This window comes from Drosophila erecta, unplaced genomic scaffold (genome assembly GCF_003286155.1).
Source record: "Drosophila erecta strain 14021-0224.00,06,07 unplaced genomic scaffold, DereRS2 tig00000055-arrow-pilon, whole genome shotgun sequence".
Taxonomy (NCBI): Eukaryota; Metazoa; Arthropoda; class Insecta; order Diptera; family Drosophilidae; genus Drosophila; species Drosophila erecta.
In genome coordinates, this window is record NW_020825200.1 from 10376515 (window position 1) to 10398270 (window position 21756).

General features: G+C 41.9%; 2 protein-coding genes across 6 annotated transcripts; both read left to right on the top strand.

Annotated features, from left to right (window-relative positions):
- The first annotated feature begins 1348 nt into the window (after positions 1-1348).
- Positions 1349-20964, top strand: LOC6542392 (solute carrier organic anion transporter family member 5A1). 5 transcript variants are annotated; one of them, XM_026979362.1, is made up of 9 exons: positions 1349-1703; positions 3764-3949; positions 14373-14577; positions 16176-17191; positions 17266-18120; positions 18179-18593; positions 18658-18809; positions 18885-19014; positions 19077-20964. In XM_026979362.1, the coding sequence occupies exons 3-9, from the start codon at positions 14441-14443 to the stop codon at positions 19933-19935; spliced, it is 3564 nt and encodes a 1187-aa protein (XP_026835163.1). In that variant the 5' UTR covers positions 1349-1703; positions 3764-3949; positions 14373-14440; the 3' UTR covers positions 19936-20964. The 5 variants fall into 5 exon arrangements, with proteins under 5 accessions (XP_026835163.1, XP_001969311.1, XP_026835164.1 ...); XM_001969275.3 differs by having other exon boundaries at positions 3842-3949; XM_026979363.1 differs by lacking the exon at positions 14373-14577.
- LOC26526037 (transcriptional regulatory protein AlgP) lies at positions 9469-10383 on the top strand. Its single transcript, XM_026979365.1, has one exon. The coding sequence runs from the start codon at positions 9504-9506 to the stop codon at positions 10311-10313; it is 810 nt and encodes a 269-aa protein (XP_026835166.1). The 5' UTR covers positions 9469-9503; the 3' UTR covers positions 10314-10383.
- Positions 20965-21756: the final 792 nt, after the last annotated feature.

Consider the following 21756-nt stretch of genomic DNA (forward strand, 5'->3'; position numbering starts at 1 on the left):
CGAAATGGTTAAAGAGAACGAGCTGGATTATTTCAACTATTTGGACATTGTGCAGCCGGATGAAAGTCTTCCCTGGCCACATCAAACTCCATCTGGAACTGAATGGCCCAAGGAGAAATTTCAATGATTGGTAACGCTCGACCGATTAAAACTCTATGGCATGAATATACTCTTTGACATGAAGCTTGACTTAGATCACCAAGGGACCAGCCAGTACATGATAATGATTGCAAAACCATTTTTTGGAATAATACACTATTATGTAGCTGGTTCTGAAACTCGGTTTATTCGTCAGGGATTCAACAAGAGTCGGTCTTTAATGATTGGTATCCAGCAGCTGCATCGCGATTCGGAAACAGTTTAGACACAGGCTAGATAATTGGTGTACAAATTGGACAAAATGGAGTCAACCGACCCTTATCCTGGATATGAACAGGAGCTTGCTGTGGTGGGAAGTGGAACCTCTACCGTTGTTCCCTTTGGCATTTTGGAGGAGCCTTTTTTTGCAATACGTGGTCACGACGTATTTAAGGTACGCTCGTCGATACAAAGTTGGCGATTAAAAAATGTAATCATTTATTTTGTGTAGGTCAGCCTTCTTGGATATTTAATTGCGAAACAGGTGCTGTCGGCTCTATTTCCTTATCCAAAATTTTCGTTACATTCGATGATCTCGGAATTTATTTTGACGATTCTCCTTGCATCAGCCCTAGGGAAACCGAAATGTGGAACTATAAGGATATCACCGTGGTGATTTTAAATATGGTACAAGATGCATATTTCTCCTCCGAATCGGGATTTGATCAGAACCAACCCAGCTTCACCGATAAGACGCTGAAAGAACTCTTATAATTTACATTTCGCCCAGAATCAACTCCGTAGTTCATTTCACCAGAGGTCTGATTAACATTTCCAGTTTTGTGGAGGCCTTCGGCTGCGACAGATCGCGTAAAAAGTATGTCATTAAACCGCTTTAGTATACCTAATAAAGTAAGAAACTTAATTTTTTAAAAATCCGCTTCTATGAATGTGATAAATCTCCATAAAAATCCTCTTAAAAAATCATGACTGCATGCATGTGAGCCAGTGGAATCGATATATTTTAGTCTGTGGTCAAGTCGGTTTGTGTACCCACTAAATGTAAAGTACAACATTGGCTTGAGTCCAGGCTATGCTGGGATAGTGACGATAAAGACGAAAGTCACAACGACGTCTGATATAAAATTCTTGTTTTTCGGTGTAATTTTTTAAATATCTCTGCAAATTTGATCGTCTCTTTATATTAAACATATTATGAATTCCATAACAATTACATGGAGAAATATTGAAAAACCGATATATCGACAGTTGTACCATCCCTAGAATAAGAGCCAGAGCGGCGCATAATCGCTCTCCGTCTCTTCCCTATTCATTTTATCACCATTCGCCTTTTGAAATCCAAATTCGACGGATGGTAAAATCTTGAGCGGTTGAGATTGAACTGAACGAATTCGCGTCGAAGTGATTGAGCCAACTTTTTTGTGGCTTTCGTGTGGCAGCCAAGCGAAGAAGTGTTAAATTGATTTTGAGATACTTTCGCGACAGCATCGCTTCGGCTGGCGGGTGTGTGTGGGTGTGATCAAACAAAAATAACGTGCAATTACGGGTCAGTAACCCAAACAAAGAAGTGATAAGAGCGCAAGAGGTCCTTGATGAATACGAGTGTAAGGAGTGATAAAATAAAATCTATTTGTTCTGCGTGCGTGTGTGTGGGGCTCCTCACCTGTTTGTGTACCTGTGTGTGTGCGGACATCTGTTCTGTCTCGTCTTCTTATGTTGCCGTCCGTCTCTTTGTCTCCCCATCTTCCGCCGTCCCTTTTCGACCAGACTCGTCTCGTCTCGCTCTACATAGCCACCAGGTAAAGGTGTGAGCGTGTGGGGGATTACATGGTTGCTCTCTCTCTTTCTCCATCTCTCTCTGCGTGGTAAACGGCTTGTTGTTCTTTCATAATGCAACAATAAATTATTCAATCGTAATGCAAACCAAAAATGTTTTTTAAGATCACGATGACACAAAAATATCTTTGAATATCTAAATGATTATCTAAAGTTGTGAAAAGTATGTGCACTGTGAGTAATCTCCACAATTTCAAATCAATCAATTCAAACAATCATGACTGTAATTGAAAAAACAATTTAAAAAATGTATGCAATCTTAAACATCTGTGAATAAACAAATAAAAAAATTATTTGTGTCATATGTTCTTACACGAGAACACACATTTTCATACTTTTATTTGTAGACTAAATGCGATTTTAAAATTTTGAAAAACACTAAACAAATTTTTCAATGTTCGAAGAGCATTTCAATGTCAGTGAAAATGAGTATGAGCATGACAAAGCCGATGGAATAGTTTTTATTTCAGTGAGAGACCCTGTTTTCCTTTTAAAGCACTTGTTACAGATTCCCTTCTCCCCCTCCCCCACTTTTGGTTTCCCTTGCTCCCCCACTGAGTTTTCCTTTGTGGCGTTTTCTTGCGTTTTTTTCGTTGTTGCCTTTCAATTGATTTATTTTTGCATAATCGTTCATTGCCAGACCAAAGCAACTCATAAGTCGAGGAAAAAAATAAAAACGCACGCTAAGTACAATTGACACATGTGTACAAAAAGGTATATATATACATACAATGTAGGTATATATATATAGTACTCACGTAGTACGCACATGTTTACATTCATAGTATAGGATCTCAGATGGATTGTGCGATTTTCAAGTGATTTGCAGAGCAGTGCTAATGCCAAAATCATATTCCAATTGGTTGCCGATACTTCGATTTCTCGAGAATTATTCAGTCCTTTCGAAATTAACCGTTGAGCACCCGAAAATTGTTTAATAAAATAAACTGGTTTTTTCTAACACAGCCAGCTGTATTTCTCACAGCTCTACATTTGTACGACTGTGACAAATTTGGATTTAAAATTAGTACAAAGAAATTCATGGAAATGAGTATTTAAAAAGAAAATATATGTATAGTAAGGAAACACTTTAAAGCACAAATGCTTTCAGCTTACCTGAACTTTACTTATTGTTTGCTTATCAGAGAAGTTCATTTTTTAATTAATGATGACCTCAATGAAAACCTAATTTTTTTTTGTTATTTTCTAAGATTTAAACAAAAGCTTAATTAATTAGTATAGCTTTTAGTATAGCTAAATTAAATTAATACTAATTGTATTTCAGCCATCATTGAAAAAGTATGATTTTAAAGATTAGGTCTTCATTTTGGAGCGCCGAGCTGCAAAATAAAAGAAAAATACATTGCTGTGTTTTTAACCATATTCGCACAGGTGCTCAGATTTGTTTTTATCCGATTTTCCTGCATTTACACACCTCTATGTCTGATCCCAATATTCGTATGTTTGGTTTCATTTCTTGCGCTTGGCTGGCGCTCTCTTTCTTCTCTCTTCTCGGCTGCCCATCGTCCCTCTCACGCTCCCTTTGGTTGCTGGTAGCCCCAATTAGCTGGCTTTTCTTGCCAAATCTTCGCACGTAACAAAAGCAGGCGGGTAAAACACCAACAACATTGGGGTATAAACATAATCGGGCGATCGCGTTACGCTCTCTTTCTAACGGTGTTTGAGCTGGCCTCTCTCTCGCTCTCTCCATCAAACCGGTTAAAGCTGCGCTCACTAAAACGCACGCTCTCTCTCTTGAGAGAGATAGAGATAAATCGCGCGATTGTTTTTCTTCAATAAGTAAACGAAATTATCCAATAATTTTTAGCAAAACAAATATGTGCACTTTTAATGCGAAATAATTAAAGGAATCTCTTTGATTTGTGTGTGTTTACAAATAAATCAGCGAATGAATGTGTGAAAGAATCTCAATGAACAGACAAATTAAATGAAAAGTCGCTGGGAAATTTGAAATTTGAAAGCAAGGAGGAAACGCAAGGAAAGCAAGTTGAAGGTGAGTCCTCACTAAAGTATTTGTTTTGATTTTGCAATTGTTTCTTTCGTTTTGACAACTTGTCAACGGGTTTTGCCAACTTCCCACACACACACGGCCTATGAAATCAAGTTGTTGTTAGCCTTGCAATGGGCCAAATGGGCTAGATATTTATTACGTGATTTCTTCGTCGCCGAAAACCCCTGAAACTGAACTGCCATGGTGACGGAAATTGAAATCGAATCGCCGAGTGTGTCACACAATATCAATCAAAGTCGCTGAAACAAAGCTTCAACAACAGCTGAAACTGCAGTTCGATTTAATGGAATGTCGAGTGCGGCGAAGGGATAACTTTTCCGACGGTCGGAAAATCAACTGTGGGAAAATCGATTGCAACGGCAGCGATTGGCAGGACTTACGGGCTTCCTAACATTAAAACTTTGCCCACGAGGCCATTCAACCTAAGCCGAAAATCAGGACCTCAGGTCTCATTCCATTCGATTTGTGACACGATTCCTATGCTTTTGCCAAGAAAGTTAGTTAGCACTTTACTGAATTTAATAGAAGTTTCTAAAGAATCTACCAGATGCAATTGACTATCTGTAACTAAAAAAAAATGTATAATTTATAGTTCAGCCTTCCATTTTTGTACGCTTTTAAGAATAATTTATACTTCTAATTTATTTATGTATCATATATACAGCCTGCGTATTTTTACCCACAGTTGTTTAAACTTTTCATACTGTTTCCCAATTTCCCGACTATATATCTTTATTCGTTTGTACCAACGTTCGATTCGCCATGCATTTGGTTTTATGTATCTTTGTATCTGCGCCAGTGAAATGTTTTCCTTAAGCTCCGATTGCTTTGGCTTTTGTGCAAGCACCGAATGAGTTTTCACATATCGTCTAATTATGGCTTTAAGCGAACACTGAATATAATTTCATTTAAAAGTCATCGGCGGAAACGTTTTCATAATCTGAGAGCAACGCAAGGCGTTGTTATGTCATTAAAGTACTTGAAAATTGATTAATTTTGTGTGAGACGGCGCAGATGAAGGGAATGGATAGTTCTGCAATTAAAAGGGAACGAAAATATCAATTAACTTTTTACACAACGTCGGCAGAAATCTTGAAGAGTTGAGAAGGCATGTTTACTTAGGCAGACTGTGAAAAGTGGAAATTTCAGCCCAATATGACCGCTTTTGTTTACTAAAAACACTTTAAATGTTCATCTCGAAGTAGCAATTAAAAAGTCGTAAAAAACGTACACACAAAGTGCCCAGAAATATTTGCAAAATGTTTACAGCTCAGCTATTTGTCCAGATGTGTACAGATTTGGTAAAGTACCTCAGTATTATAATATTTTTTTTTTTGGGTAACTGCCTCATTTGGAGGAAGGAGTCACGCCAAGTGAATCATTTTTCTAGGGTTACTAGGCGAAAAACGAACGAAACCTCTCAAGCATTTGTCATTGACTCTTGTTTTCATTTCTCATTCTCAGTCGGAGAAAGCGCTTTTTTTAACAAAGCCAGCAGAAACAACGGCGATCAGAAATTATACAAATTTGGGTTGTATGGCGTCGAGCAGAATAACAACAATGATAACCATTTTAGTAAATTCACCAAAGTCTGTAAGAGAAAAGGCCCAGCACAACGAAACTGGTGTTTTGTGTTTACGTTAGGTTTTTCTTCCTCGACTGCTCACAAATTGCGTTGAACAGAGAGATTTAGGGCCACCCATCCATTCATTCATTCATTCATTCACCGACTCGTTTACTCGTTCACCCATTCACCTATTTGTTTAATTTTTCGTGTGTATTTTCAACTTTTCCTGTTGTAATTTGTTGATTGGTCTCACTGTGTCGCATGTTGGCGTTTTTAGGTCGGTTCCAATCTGTGTTTTTTCGCCCTGCCTGCACACGCAAATTAAAGTTTACCCCAAATAGTATATGCCTTTCCACTTTTCCCGATTTTTTGTATCATTTCAAAACATTGGCAATTAAAGTTTCCATTTTGATTGAAGCAGTTTTGGTGCTTCTACCTATGCGATTCGAATTTTAATGTTGGCCTGAGCTCTGTTTACTTTCTTTTTTATTTATAAATTCGAACATGGATTTTTCGGTAGCTTCTTAGCCGAAATGCAGTCATACATATTCACGAATCAAAAGCTGCACTGTTCCCATTTCCTTGTTAAGACTCTTCTATAGACTTCTGCCCCCTCCCATAGTTTCTTGGGTCGATGTTCGCCTTTAGATAATCCCGCCCTCTAGATTAAGTCCCGCCGAGAAGATGTTATACAAACTGGCAGAGAAGCAAACAAACAAACAAAGGAATCTAAAGCTCTTTTCGGGAAAGTGGTGATGGTGGGCGGAAAGGGCGAGCCTAATATAATCCGATCTATCCCATCTGAAAACGTGTCCGATCTGAGAGGTGCTACATACGTACATATGTGCCTATGTACATATGAACATGTGTACATGCATATGTGCTCTGTTGATTTGTCTTCATTATCAGCTCGTTGACTGTTTGCTTCTGATTCTCGGGTAAACATAGAGCAGACGACGTGGCCGTGATTGTTTGTAGTGTTTGCTTTTTGTGGTAAAACTTATTTTTAATCTTCGAGCACCCAGCGCGTTGCCAAGTCGCTCCTCCCACGGCTTTTTCAGCCCATCTCCTCCGCTGTTACAACCGGCGGAAACCACCACGGCATATGAGTTATTTTCGTTTCGTTTGGACTCAAGTCGATCGGACGCTTGCACATTTTTTGAATGCCTTTGACATTTCCAAGGAACTAAGATACACCAACACCAACCTTCACTTTTATCACATTTTGACAGTAATGGCATTGGTTACTCGGTTCTTGACAGAAAATCGATCAAATCAGGTCTTATTTTGCACTTTGTGTGATCTAAATATGTAAGCTGTGTCTGCGGAGATTATTCTATAAATAAAGCACATGCCCTTTACTCCAACAAAAGTGAAATACTTTATAATAGTATACTATATATCTAGTCATATAAAGATATTTTACTCAGGCAGTGCAGCTTGTTTATCTCAGATATATTGACGCATGGCTCCTGTTGTGGCTTCCATTGTTTCTATTTTAATTATTCCGCATCTTTATAATTCCCAAACATGCGTCAAATGCCCCCGAGATGCAAACACAGGCGGCAGATACATGTACATACTATATGAATGACTATAAAGGAATATGGCCAAGCTTTGGGAACTGGTACGTGAAATGATTTCAGCCAAATGTTGGCTTAATAACTGTTTTTGTTTGCTTCTGGCTTCCCAGAGCCATATATTCATTTCCTTTACCCAAAACCCCCTATCCCCATCGCTGTTTCCCCATCCCGTTTCCCAGGCAAGTGTCTTTTGTTTTATCAGCTGCAGAAAGTTTAGTTGAATAAGCAAGCGAACCTTTTTTTGCCTTGCCTATTGAGTTTTGTTGCGAGTGTGAATTATTAACCAAATGCCTGTGACGTCAAACTGCAGCGCGACATTAAGAAATGTGTGTATTCCCTGAATGATCAACAAATTTCAATGAAGCGCACTCAGCAACAAGGTTAAGGGATTTTGGCTACTGTTTTGTCAGCAAACGATTGAATAACATTCTTATCTGGCTAGTCAATTCTCAGGATTTATCTGTGTCACTTCGCTTGGGTTGGTGCCACTTTTCCTGAAACGGCCTTCATAGCCGGTCTAACGAGTACCAATGACCAATGCGATACAGCCGATGCAGATCTATATGTACCCAAAGATTCAGATACCGGTTTGCAGAAACACACCCACTTGAAAAGCTGTCGTTCAGTGCAGAAATGTCCAAGACGTGCAAATATCATAGATCCAACGATCGTTTTTGCTAGAATTGATTAAAAATTTAATTTATTTTGATGATCTCCAATATATTATAGTGATGTAATAGTATAATACTTCTGGCTTCAATGGGTTTTGTCCAAATTCTTTTTAGTTTCGTTTTTATTTTAAGCTTAGGAAATTAGTTTTCTTATATTTATTAGTGCTTATATTTTCTTGCTTGATTAAAAATATTTGATGATTGCAAGTTACTGACCACTTCAACCTTAAATAATAAATATGCAAGAAAAATTACTTTCATAATTTTGAAATTAAAACCGATTGAAATTGTTCCCTGATAATTCTTTCAATGTGATTAATGGGCGTAATTAATAAACGCAATTATGAAAAAGAATAAGTCTTTCTTGGAGCCTGAGTCTTGACCAGATCGCGAATCGATCAATTACCGTGAGAGGGGCCAAAACTGTGCCCCGGCCAATGATCGAGGTCAGCACTCTGTGAGTGGAGACAAAGCGGCAAGATCAGCGAACTTTCCAGGGCGGGAGGTGCCATGATTCAGATGGGGGCCACCTTATGAGGCAGTCGCGATGGGATGAGATCTTGGGCAATAAATTAATGCACAGTTTCCCGCCACTCTTGGCACAGCTCACATCTCGTTCGGTGACATGTGACTTTTGGCGACTTGTGCAATTAAGAGCAGCAGCAACAATGGCAAATGTGTCGCAGTCGCAGTCGCAGTCGCAGTTGTAGCCCCAGTTACAGATATTGTTGCCCCGTTCCATTGAAACTCACTCTTCGTGCCAAAACTCAACTCAACGCAACTCAACTGAACTCGACTCGTCTGAATCGAACTGAACTGAGCTGAGCTGACTAAGAGGATTATGTGGCACTCCGTTGCTGTTGAATCTCTGTGCTGTGGCCTGTAATCCGATCCACTCCATCTAACTCACACCGATTTGGGTGTTTTGTTGTGCTTGGCAAGACATCTGGGTGGGTGGCTTGAATACTTCGCGGAAGCCCCTTTCATTTGGGCCAATCCGAGCCAGAGTAATTTAAAACAAAAAGCTTACAACGAGTTTGTCGAATTCCAAAAGCCAAATAATTAAACGCAACGCATTCGAGTTGCACCAACGAGCGTTTTAAAGGGGAACCACGAAGCTAAGCCTTTGGGGCTTTGGAAACTTGAGAGTTGCATTCGAGTGGCCGAAAAGAACCCGTTAGTACTCACGAAACCGTTTGGGAGTATCTCCAACAAAGAAACATTTCGAGAAACCATGAAGCCTTTTTTTACTGAGCCGTTGAGTGTGTGGTCTAAACGAATATAATATATTACAATAGTCCAAACTCGGCTCAAAGAGCTCAAATGAGAACTCGACATATTTATCTGACTGTATAAAAGAGTAGTTCCTACATTCCCTTTGATTAAACAACACATATTCGAATTAAAGGAAATATCTAATGTCGAAATATCTAATATCTAAGAGAATGGCGTTCTGTTAGATATTCTGTTCTGGCACAAACAGAGCATTTTATAAATCTATACTACGAATTAGCTTGAATTAGCTTAAATAATCTGTAATTTATATAATTTTCTGCAAGTCCATATATCGATTTGCCACGTGACATTTCAAACTGTAGCAATTACCTTTCAATTATGCTCGGAATGCAAAGCTAATGGTATTATTCCACTTGATGCGGCATATAAAGCCATGGAAAAGCCAATCCAAATCAGTCGTAATTAAGACGCGCGATATTATGGGTATAGAACCGTTTTCTCCATTGGAAGCTTCATTGCCATCCGCCCAACTCAGGACTCCGAGTTGTCCGCCAAACTTACAGTGGAACTCTTTGGCTATGACTTGTCTCCCGACCTTGGATGCAAATAAATATATTCCAACCGTATCTGGGTCTCCGTGGAACTCAGTTGTAAAAAAACCTGATGGAAAACGTGAAGAAAAGCCTGGAGGAAGTTCTGGCGGAGGAAAGCCTGTGACTCGTCCTGTTGGAAAACCTGGCGGTAGTACTGGCGGAGAAAAACCTGCAGAAAAACCAGGAGGAAATCCTCAGGATAAGCCTGTAGAAAGTCCTGGGGCTAAACCAGCAGGAAGTCCTGAGAGCAAGCCAGCAGATAGTTCTGGCGGAGCAGCTGGAGGAAGTCCTGCAGGGAAACCTGTAGTAGGTCCAGAAGGAAAACCAGGAGATAATTCTGGCAAAGGCACTGGGGGAAGTCCCCAGGATAAGCCTGTAGAAAGTCCTGAGAGCAAGCCAGGAGGTAGTTCTGGCGGAGCAGTTGGAGGAAGTCCTGGAGGGAGACCTGTAGTAAAACCAGAAGATAAACCAGGAGATTCTGGCAAAGGCACTGGGGGAAGTCCTGAAGGAAATGCTGGAGAAAAGCCAGCAGCAAGTCCTGAAAGCAAACCAGGTGGTAGTTCTAGCGGAGCAGCTGGAGGAAGTCCTGGACAAAATCCTATAGACAGTTCAAAAGAAAAACCAGGATCCAAAAACGTAAATAACAACAATATTAGTATAAACGAAAAAGGCCGACTTAAAAAAAAAGAAATTTAAAGTGTAACCTTCATCAATTTGAGTACTGTTTAAATAAAATGATTTCAGAACTTGATGATTAGTTAAAGCAGAACATTTTTTATTTATGTTGGCATATAATATATATGGTTTTGGTTATATCGACTTTTAACTTTAAAATATTAATAATTAAAACCTGAAAAATGTTGTTAAAAATCATTTTAAATAAATACGTCATAGTGGTATTATTTATGATTGTATTAATCAGCAACATATTACGTAAAGTGCATGAATGTAGGTCGGAAGTTCAAGCAAATGAACAATCTCGTATCAAAAATTTCCAAGTGGTGGATTCAAATTCGAATAATTCTTATCTCTATGTATAATTGAGCTATAAGAGTATTTGAAATAATTTTCAACACGGTATCATAACAAAAATGAAATTTATTGAGCTAAATAAATAAATATCATCAGTTTAGCTTGAGTTATTTTTGTTTTTCTTATTTCACAGAACCTTGCCTTGAAAGTAATCGCCATTAATTTTGACCACAAACAGCTGCGTAAATAAAACGGAGCCTTATAAGATCGCTGTGCCATATTTATCAACCTTAAGAAATGCTCGTAATAGTGTGCATGGGAAATCTAATTGTTTGTTTCGAGATACAAGTACACGTCCGCAGTTTTATCGCACTGCTGTTAAAGTGTTTCGCCATAATTACTCCAGACTGAAAAAGTCAAAAGCCCATCTGCCCCTTTTCGCCTCTTGTTTTTGTTTTTGTTTCCACATTCGTGAAGGAAATCTATCGCAGTGTAGACACTCTTATCAGGAAATATAATATATAAGAAGTCTGAACATCTCTCAGCACAGAAATAATTTTTCCGTAATTAGTTGCTAACGATCGAAGCATTTCTGTGCCTTCAATTCTAGGGGAAATTTGCACTCGATCGCAAAAAGTATCTTTGTATCTTTCTATCTACTAACGCAGAAATCGGTTGGGCAAAAAACAGCAGAAAAGCGTAAAAACAAAGCAAAACAAAAACGAGAAAAGAAACCGCGCTCAAAAAACTTGTTTTGTAAACTTAACTTCCTGTATGCGAATCGCATAAGATCGCACATGTATCTGTATGTCTGGTTTATGCATACAAATTCACAGATATGCAGTTTGGGAATCGAGTATGGTAATGCACTTGTGTTCACTTTCCATTTACTTTTGATTGTTCTTCGAGAAATGCCATTAAGATTCTAAAAATGAATTTGACGGCCGGCTATTGACTGAATGAACAAGTGAACAGCAGCAAACGAGAGGGGCAGTAAATGACTCAGCCAGAGTCCGAATCTCCCAGCTTAAACAAGTTTCTTTATTTGGCTATGACAGGCTTTCTGCCTCCAACTTGGACCGACTGACCTTTACCATTACCATTTTGGCCAAGGAACCCATGAAATAAATCTTGCTTTGAGTTTGCACTTGCTGGATCTTCCCCTTTGTTGAATGTCGTCTAGATTACTTATTGTCTTTCTTAATTACGTTAGTCATCTCTCCGCCGTCTTCGGCAGTTCAACGTCCTGCCCCAGACAGAAATATATAGAATAAATTCAGGGCTTACTTAGAGAATGGATGAGAGAAGCATGCTGAGGAACCTGTGCGTGATCTGCATCTTCATGGTCTGGGGAATATCCCGCAAAAAGGGCGTGAGCACGGAACTAATGCCAATTGATCAAGAGATCGGGCCACAATGTGCATTAAAAAACAGTGATATTAAATCACCGACGCTCTCTGAATAAATATGAACTCGTTTGCCTGGCGGAAATGGGGATTTAATTCGCTGTGAAATTCAATTGGGTAACTTTTTCAATAAATTGTGTAGGGCTTCTTCGTCTAAAAGCTTTTTCCATAATCCATGTCACATTTTACCTTCTCTCCACTTTGTGAGCATTATGCAACAGTCCACCTGTCACTGCTGTCCTGCATTATGTTTTATATTCGAAAAATGCGAACTCAACTCCATATGATGGGTTTTTTCCTGGCCGCTTTCACCGCTCGAACTCCAGAAATCCTGTCCTCTTGCAGATGAAAAATTTCACAAATTATGTCCATTTGCGGTACAACTTCCATTCATGTAATGCCCTTTAAAACCCTAAGTTAATTCACTCCTTAATTAACTCGCATTGTGCAATTCATGCGAGAGTTGTTTTGACAATCATGCATTCGATAAATTATTGCTCGCAGAGGAAATATATTGCACGATGTTTGATGTTTTTATTTCCCGTGATAGATCTGATTAATGAAAACACTTCCGATTGTGCTTCAATTATGGATGTAATTCAGCAGTGGCATCATTAAAGCTTATTTACTTCGCTGATCTCTGGGATAAACATTTCCTGTGTTCTCGTAAAATTCGCGACTACCTCAACGAGAACAGGGTAGAATATGTATTTGGCAATTGGCCAGAAGCGAAGCAAAATAAGTAAGCCAAAAAAGTTGGCTCATTCGTCATTCCTCTGCTTCTTTTCATCCTGGTTCAGCTGCCGCATCTGTGACACCGAAATCCTCTAGAAAAATGGAAAACCCAAAAAGAAGCAGCATTCAAAAATGTGGAGCATGGAAGCAATAAGCGGCCGCATTTGTGGGTCAGTGGGGGGAAGACTCGATACTGGGAGGAGCATAATTGATTAACTGGCTGGCCAGCGGGTAAAGTGGTGCACACCAGCCAGAATGCAGCAGCTCATACCCTCTAAACCACACTTAAGCGGTCAGCCATCCAAGCATAAGGGTAAATCCTCAATTAGTCGCCATTCGCAGGGGTTCCCCATCCTCAGCTTCGCGGTGGGAGGAGGCACAGCTTGGAGGCACGGAGGTGCCACAAAGTAGCAGAAGTAGCAATCACCGGCATTAGCGTTTTGCTGATTTTCATTTTCATATTTCTTCCGAGCTGCAAGGCTCAGTCAATCGATAATATTCTGCCCCATTCCCGCCACCGAATGAATGCGTGCCAGGAGGCGTGTTCAAGTGGCGTCGCCCACATTGTTGATATAGCTGTAGCTGCTGGTCCTTGGCAGTATCGCATATTAATGAAAGGAAAATCGCCCGACAAAGTGAGCAACTGTTACTGCTCTCACCCGGATGGTTATTGTGATGATGACGATGACGATGACGACGCCATTGGAATCTTTTTGCATCTTGACGAGGGCATAGCAGTTTCATTAGCCCTTCCTTGAGCGGTTGGGTTGTGCGGTCTTGTCACGCATTTATCCGAGTTGGGAGTGGGGCATAAATTTGCAGGGGAAGGGGCAGGCGTCATTCCCTTTCGAGACACGAAGCCAGTTAAGCACAACATCTTTAACTTGCAACTTTTCAGGTCTGTGCTGAGCAAATCCCTAAATCCTTTTAGCTTAATCAGAGTTACTGAGTAACAGTGTTAATGATAACGCTCAACATTTAACTATAAAAAGTGGGCTTTGATTTGTGCCGAATCCGTGTAGAAACATTTCAGCTCGTTGGTTCTGTTCCAGATTTGCTGCAATCGATTTTAAAATGTGTTCTACTTTGAATATTAGTTTGAACTCTTACCAACCAATCCCTTGAAGCAGTTTCGTGCAGCTGTAAGCCAGCAGTATGGTGCCATGATTGCATCTCGAGTAAGGACATGCTCCGCCAGCCCAAGGATGGGCACACATCGCCATCGTCCCCACATGGACAAGTGGCTGAGTGTAGAGCGCGCTTTTAATAGAAGACGGCGTCAGCGAGCATCCTTCTCGTCCTGCGGAAGTCTGGGCCAGAGAAATGGGTGGGGGAAATGGGTGCTGAGTGGGCGGTGGTGCCTGTGTCACCGCCTTCTGTAATTATCTTTTCCCCTACTTTTTCGCTCCATCTTGGTCGCATGTTGCAGCGACTCTTCTGTTTGAGCTCAATTAGTGTGGCAATGGGGCGAGCATTTCAGGAAGTAATTGTCGGCTTCATCAACCGGAGTCTTGTGCTCCATGGGGATTATGTGAAGGTGTGTGTGGGTTGGAAAGTCCCTAATGGCAGTTGCGTGGTGCAACCTCTGAACCCTGAAAGTCAACGCCCATGCTAAGCCATTTATCCCGCTTCTCTGTTCCAGGATATGCCTCAAAGCTGATCGATTGACCGAGTGAATGATTGCGCTGCCAGTTGGTTAAATGCTACACAATGTCGGCCAAGCACATCGAGCAGTACACGAATCCCTCCTTCGAGCAGGAGTCCGACCCGCCGCCTCCCCCCTTGGGGGGCGTGGCAGATGTGGGAGCAGGCAACGATGCCGGCACGGCAAATCGCAAAGGTCACAGGTGAGGAAATCGCTGCCGTTGCCAGCTTACAGTTTCTAGCTTCCTTGTTTGTATTCGCTGTTATTATTTTGTATTTTTTGAGACATTAGGCCACCCCACCCCACCCCATTGTGGAAGTACAATTTACTATTGACACTCGCCTTGGGCAAGCAAACAAAAATATTATGTGCCGATACTTTGCTCCATATCAATAATTAGCTTCAGAGCTTCTATGGACACGTTTAGTAGCACGTGGATGGGCGGGTATGGGTGGTTAATAATTCATAAGACTGCAGCGCCTTGGTGCCGTCAAAACCAATCGATAACAGTCGATTACGTTGAGTCGGTCAAGTTTGAAATATTCAAAGGCCCCCAAGCCGAAAGGAAAAGGAAAGCGTGACAAACAAGTCCAGGGTGAGCACGTGAGCTTGAAGGCTCGACTAGCAACTCGCCGCAGTTATCCGCAGTCAACCGCGCGCTCTGCCCGTTGATGGAACTCCGGCACAGCCGTCGAACGGAGAACGCGAACGGAAAGTCCTGAACTCCCGAAGTGCCAGGATATAGCCGGAGTGTGTGGTTGCAGCTGCCGGGCCAAGAAAGCCAAGTGGGTAGGAGCGATGGATGCGGGGGTCGGGGGATAGAGGGATGGGCCAGTGTGTTGGCCAACAGCCCAGAGAGCTTGACATTGAGTGGGCCATGCGTCCTCGCCCTCGAGCGTCCTTGGACCGACCATCGCCAAGTTCTAGGCCGTCCTTAGATCAGGCTGGCAAAAAAGACACATAACACTACAGCAAGGCTGAAACTTTAAATACCCTGGGCCAAGGCGCGCCAAATCAAATTTTTATATAACATCGAAAGGACGTAACCGCGTGGTTAAAACACAAAACGAGAAATTTCAACATTCAAAATCCGATTAAGATAGGTTGAGTTATGGAGTATAGAACTTCAGCCTTGGGACATTTTTTAATTTTTTTAAATTTGTACAACATAATACATCAAAAAATTAAAAAAAGTTATATTAAAACCACTTCAAAATCGGATTAAGATAAGTTGAGTTATGGAATTTAGAATTTCACCCTTGGTACTTTTTTTCAATTTGTTCGAATTTGTACAAGATTATACATCAGAAAAGTTAAAAAAAAATTTTTTTAAATGAAATTCTAAATTTGAATGCAGATTTTAAGAGAATGGCGCGAGAAACATTTAGATATTTTGCCTGATATTCTTTATATGTTTGCGTGAAGTATAATGAGGATTGTATTATTTACAAATATTTACAGGAGTCACATAACTCCAAAGGTTTGCTGTTATAAAAGAAACTTGTTAAATTCATTAGTAAATGCATTATAAATAGTACATAGTACATAATAATTTAATAATAGTAGATAGGAAATACCACAAATTCAAGATAACTCCAATAGCCCCACCGATCATTCATATCCAACAAAATCCCAATAGGCAGGCGGCTTGTCATAAAATGTTCGGAAATTAGGTTAAAATTGAACGTTTTCAACGAGTTTTGGCTTGGGGTATGGCAAAAACCCAATAAAAAATGCAAAAAATCAGCGCCTATTGTCCAATCCTTCTTGATCTGAACACAGAAACAATCTCACTTGCAGGCGGCAGGAATCGATGTACCAGATGACCGGCCTCTACTCGGAGACGAATAGCGGCGACGACAGCAGTATAGATGCGGCCCTAGACCAGGACAATCAGCCCCATGCCACGTCCTACCTGGCCGGGGATCAGTTGCCGTCGGCAATTGGGGGCGCAGGTGGTGGACCACCAGTGGTGGCCGACGGCGTGACGGTGAAGTGCCACAGTCGACAGGCATCGGCTGGTAAATGTCCGGCTGAACCGGAGGAGGACTTCGACGAGGAGCAGTTCCGATCGGGCGATTGCGGCATTCTCAACTGCAGACCTTACGGAATCCAGCGATTCGCCCGCATCAAGATCTTTGTGGTGCTGCTCTCGCTGCTGGTGATGATGCAGCAGGCCCTTAGTTCGGGATACATTAACTCTGTGATCACCACGATCGAGAAGCGCTTCGAGATCCCCTCCAGCTACTCGGGGCTAATAGCCTCCAGCTATGAGATCGGAAACGTGATCACAGTGATCTTCGTTAGCTACCTGGGCAGTCGGCGCCACATTCCCGTGTGGATTGGAATCGGAGCTGTAATCATGGGCATCGGCTCGCTGGTGTTTATGGTGCCGCATTTTACGGGCGAGCCCAATCCGGGCATAGCGATCGTCAACAGGACCAGCGACAACATTTGCAAAAACGCATTGGTTAAAAATCAGGACATGGACCTGGGTCGCCTGTCCAGCGGACTATCCAACCAACCCCTGGCGCCGCACACGCTGCGCGAGGACAACTGCCTGGAGGGCAAGGCCTCCACCACTGGGCCGGTGCTACTCTTTGTGCTCGCCCAGCTGCTCCTCGGATGCGGAGGCAGCCCGCTCTTTACACTAGGCACCACCTACGTGGACGATCACGTGCGGACGGAGAGCTCCTCCATGTATATCGGATTCATGTACAGCATGGGAGCCTTTGGACCAGTGGTGGGCTTCCTGCTTGGCGCCTACTTGCTATCGTTCCACATGGACTCACTATCCTCCACCACCATATCGATCAGTGAGTAATATCCCTATGGGTATACATTTTGAATGAGAAAGTCAAACGTTATTAATCTTATTGATTTATTGCAGCACCCGGCGACAGACGTTGGGTGGGCATGTGGTGGGGAGGTTTCCTGCTATGCGGAATCATACTGCTGGTGGTGGCCGTGCCCTTCTTCTCCTTCCCCAAAGTGCTTGCCCGCGAAAAGAAGAAGATACGGAAGAGCAGCATAGTGCAGCCGGTTTTGCCGAACAACTCTAGAGCCACTGTGACGACGGATGAGATGGGCAAGGTGAAGAAGCTGGAGATAGTTGCCGTGACCAGCAAGGAGGACCAGTCGCAGCCGCCGCCCAAAGTGGACACGGGCTACGGGAAGGACATCAAGGATATTCCGCAGTCGATGCTGCGCCTGGTGAAGAATCCCGTATACATCGTGACCTGCCTGGGCGCCTGCATGGAGCTGATGATCGTCTCTGGCTTCGTGGTCTTTCTGCCCAAGTACCTGGAGACGCAGTTCAGCCTGGGCAAGAGCCAGGCCAACATCTTTACTGGCTCGATCGCCGTACCTGGAGCCTGTATTGGCATCTTCCTCGGAGGCTGTATCCTGAAACGATTCCAATTGAAGCCCAAGGGTGCCGTCCAATTTGTGCTGATCACTAACGTCATCTGCTTGGCCTGTTACGCGATGCTCTTCTTCCTCGGCTGCGACAATCTTAAGATGGCTGGCACCACGATTCCCTACTACACCAGCAACAAGCATGGATCTACATTGGAGCAGCCCTTCCAGGTGAACCTCACAGCCGCCTGCAACTTTGGCTGCGAGTGCCTGACCAGCGAGGTGGAACCGGTGTGCGGCAACAATGGACTCACCTATTTTAGTCCTTGCCACGCCGGCTGCACTGCCTTTTCGTCCACATCCAACACCAACTACACCAACTGCACCTGTAAGTGCACTGTAAATATTCCATAATATACTATATTTACATCATTTATATTTCATAGGTGTTCGCGCCAACATCTCGAGCAGCATTTATCGTGGCGCTGGTGGCAGCCAAGCCCAGGCGCTCAACGCCAACGAGAACTTCGCCGAGGTGACGGTGGTTCCGGTGGCCACCGCCGGTCCATGTGCCACGCCTTGCCGCACCATCTACCCGTTCCTCATACTGCTGTTTTTCATGACCTTTTTGGTGGCCTCCACGCAGATGCCGCTGCTCATGATCGTGCTGCGATCGGTATCCGAGGAGGAGCGTTCCTTCGCCCTTGGAATGCAGTTTGTAATCTTTCGCCTCTTCGGATACATACCGGCGCCCATTTTGTTCGGAAACCTCATCGACTCTACGTGCATTCTCTGGAAGTCGTCCTGCGGCGAGAAGGGCGGTCGCTGTCTCATCTACGACATTGAAAAGTTCCGATACAAGTATGAAAAATTTATAAAATATATATACATATATATGTTTTATTTATTTGTACTTCTTTTTCAGATATGTTGGACTGTGTGCATCTGTCAAGCTGATTGCCTTGGTTATCTTTATGGTGGATTGGTGGCTGGTGCGCAGGCGCAAGCAGCTCGAGAAAATGAAGCCGCTTAACGCCAGCGATCCAATAATCGGATCCATCATAAGCCTAGACAAATGTAAGCTTAGTACTACATTTACTAGTTAGTAATTGTAACTTATAAATCGTATATTATAACTTCTATCATTTTCAGTATTTGAAGAAAAGTTTTCGGGTGCCGAGCCGTCAACAGCATTTGTCGGTGGTGGAGGAGAGCTGATCATACCCACAGAAATACTTCGTCATTCCCGCAATGATTCACGCACCATGCAAATGGATTATTGGTTAGTCCTACCCTGCATTTGAATTCAAGTATTATGTTCCCAATTAATGGCTTTTTCTGCAGCTACGACAAATGCGGTCGTGTGGTGACACCGGCAAACACATGCAACCAGCCACAGACCAAGTCTAAGAAGCACTTCCGAAGTGCCTCCTGTGACGTGAAGATGATCAAGAGCTTTGCCCGGGATCACAACTCGTCCAGCGGACCTGCGGATGCGGCTGGTCAGGATGCTGGTGGTGGCAGCACCAAATACAAGAATCTCAAAAAGTTCCAGGCGCACACGCGCAATCACTCCACAGACCTACACGACCCCAGTCAACCCATCCGATATATTCAGAACCAGCTCCGGCCGCAGGACTGCGCCGAAGAAGATGATGACGAAGAGCTGACCACCGGCTGCGGACACTTCGTTAAAAAGCACTCGCGGAACCACAGCTACGACCAAATTTACATGCCCAATAACATACGCTTCGATGCGGACTTCCTAAGACATCCCCATTCACACCACAATCCCAAGAAGAATGTGAATGTTTTAAAGAATGTGGTTTCTGATGTCGGCAAGCTAAAGAATTCAAATGAAATAGAAGCTGGTGGATCTGGATCACGTGGACATTCTCGCAACAACTCGAAGGACTTGAACACCAAAATTTCCAGTGGTACTCCTGCAAACAACGCATCTGGTCAGGTAGCAACGGATGCCAGCACCACGGGCCTAAGTGTGCTGCGACATCGGCGAACCAACTCCAAGGATCTAAATTATCAAGTGCTGCCGGAGTCTGCTCCATCCAGCTCCGTGTCAGGGCACGCACATCCACAGCACTCGCGGAACACGTCGCACCACAAGATCCAGATCGATGACGATCGAAACGAGCTCATCAACGACAATGATGACGAAGAGGAGGAGCGTTCCGCGTGTGCTTAGTGCTAAGCCATGTAGCTTCCAAGGAGCTAGGACTATCGATTTGTGGCAACATCAGCAATGTCTCCATTCCTGGCGGCAATCGCCTCATCGTACTTTGAGTGTGTGTGGTTCATGCCCGTTTCCTGATGAAGTGACTCATCCCTCAGCTGCTCATTGTACTTACGACCGAGTGTTCAAATCTACTAATAGAAGGCATCTGAAAATAGAAATCTTTTGATATATGCAACATTCAACCAGAATTCGAATCCGAGTCAGATACGATTGCGAATCCTTGCAGATAATATTTATGTAACCAGGCGTTAGACTAGAAATCCTAGAAAGCAGCTAGCATATTTTAGGATAGGAGTAGATCGTTGTGATAGGAATATTTTTTATTGTATTTTAGTGGAGTGTAGATCCGTAAAAAGTCGATTAAGTGTTTGAACTGCTGCGTACGTTTCGCTTTATTTCGACTTTGTGCAATCTCGGTTTCGAAGTTAAACGATTGACTGAGAATCAGTTGGCGAAAAAAAAAAACGAAACGAATAGTAAATTACAATGTTTTAATAATCTGAACATATAACCATTGTCAATGGAAATTGTGCTGTGAAACAATTTGTGAGTATAGAAAACAAAAAATTAACGAAAACGTTGAATAGAAAGAAAGTGAAAATACGCTGAATGTAATTCTTATGCAATACGTCATTTAGAGAATCTTTGTGGGCAAACAAGCGATGGGTTCGAATGAAGAATAGGTCTGGAATAGTTTTACGAGAAATCCTAAATTCCCTGTTTTAATTGTAGCGAGAAAATCAAGTCTAGCCTAGATTTTAAAACCGAATGATGTACTTTAAATGCGATAATGCCTTAAAAAATATCAATTAAATATACACGCGGATAATATCAGTATCTCAACTGAAATGGGAATCCAACCGCTCCATCCGGTTGTTTTCCTACGCACTGCCCGAGTGCAAGACCCCAGTAGTCCTAAGTGATGCAATCTAGGTTAATTAGTACCAACTATTTCTATGTTTACACCAGCCAGCCACATACAGTAGGAAGGGAGGCAGAGTGCTCCTCGAGCACTAAATAGATACATCCATATAAATAAATATATGTATACAATTGTACGTTAATAAGTACCTACGCGTAGCTAATAATCGTATTGGGATACGTGTTTGTACAACATAACTTATACATTATTGAAGAGCGATTTTAAAACAGACCACAGAAAGTGAGTCTTCGGTGCAAAACTCATATATATATATATATATATATCATATATATGTTTACGCGAAAAGTGTGTTTAAGGAATACATATTTTTACTTAGAGAAATATTGCAAATAAACTAAATAAGGACATGTATGAAATGAAAACAATGAGACTCCTAAAAAGAAAACAAAATAAACCAAAACTGCAATAAACAAATGTATTTGTGTTTAATTCGAAATTATAATTTTAAATGTTTCATTTAAAAAAACTCATTTTGTAGTTATTTCAAAGGGGCTCAGTGGCGCCCCTAGTAGGTGGTACTCGATTTTGGAAACTACTTGAATGGTGTGACCATGATGTTGTATAGCCAAGGCTCAAACCTTACGTTTAGATTACGTTTTTTTAGATACAAATTTTCTTTTAAGTTTTTTATAATTTCGATTCACAAAAGAGTTAAAATATCATTAATATTTAAACTACAAAACAATAAAATAGTATAGATTTCCGATTCATTTAAAATACTAACTCCATATGTAACTTGTCACTTCTCTTCCAGCTATCGAGACTTAACAAAATATTATTTATAGTATTTAGTTTTCCTTAATAAAGAGCCTTAAAACAAATGCAAA

What these genes read in the sequence shown, in the direction of transcription:
- LOC26526037 (XM_026979365.1), top strand. Translation starts at nt 9,504, where the DNA reads ATGGGTATAGAACCGTTTTCTCCATTGGAAGCTTCATTGCCATCCGCC.
- LOC6542392 (XM_026979362.1), top strand. Translation starts at nt 14,441, where the DNA reads ATGTCGGCCAAGCACATCGAGCAGTACACGAATCCCTCCTTCGAGCAG. An exon ending in GCAAATCGCAAAGGTCACAG is followed by an intron (nt 14,578 to 16,175) that starts GTGAGGAAATCG and finishes TCTCACTTGCAG; the next exon opens with GCGGCAGGAATCGATGTACC. An exon ending in ACCATGCAAATGGATTATTG is followed by an intron (nt 19,015 to 19,076) that starts GTTAGTCCTACC and finishes CTTTTTCTGCAG; the next exon opens with CTACGACAAATGCGGTCGTG.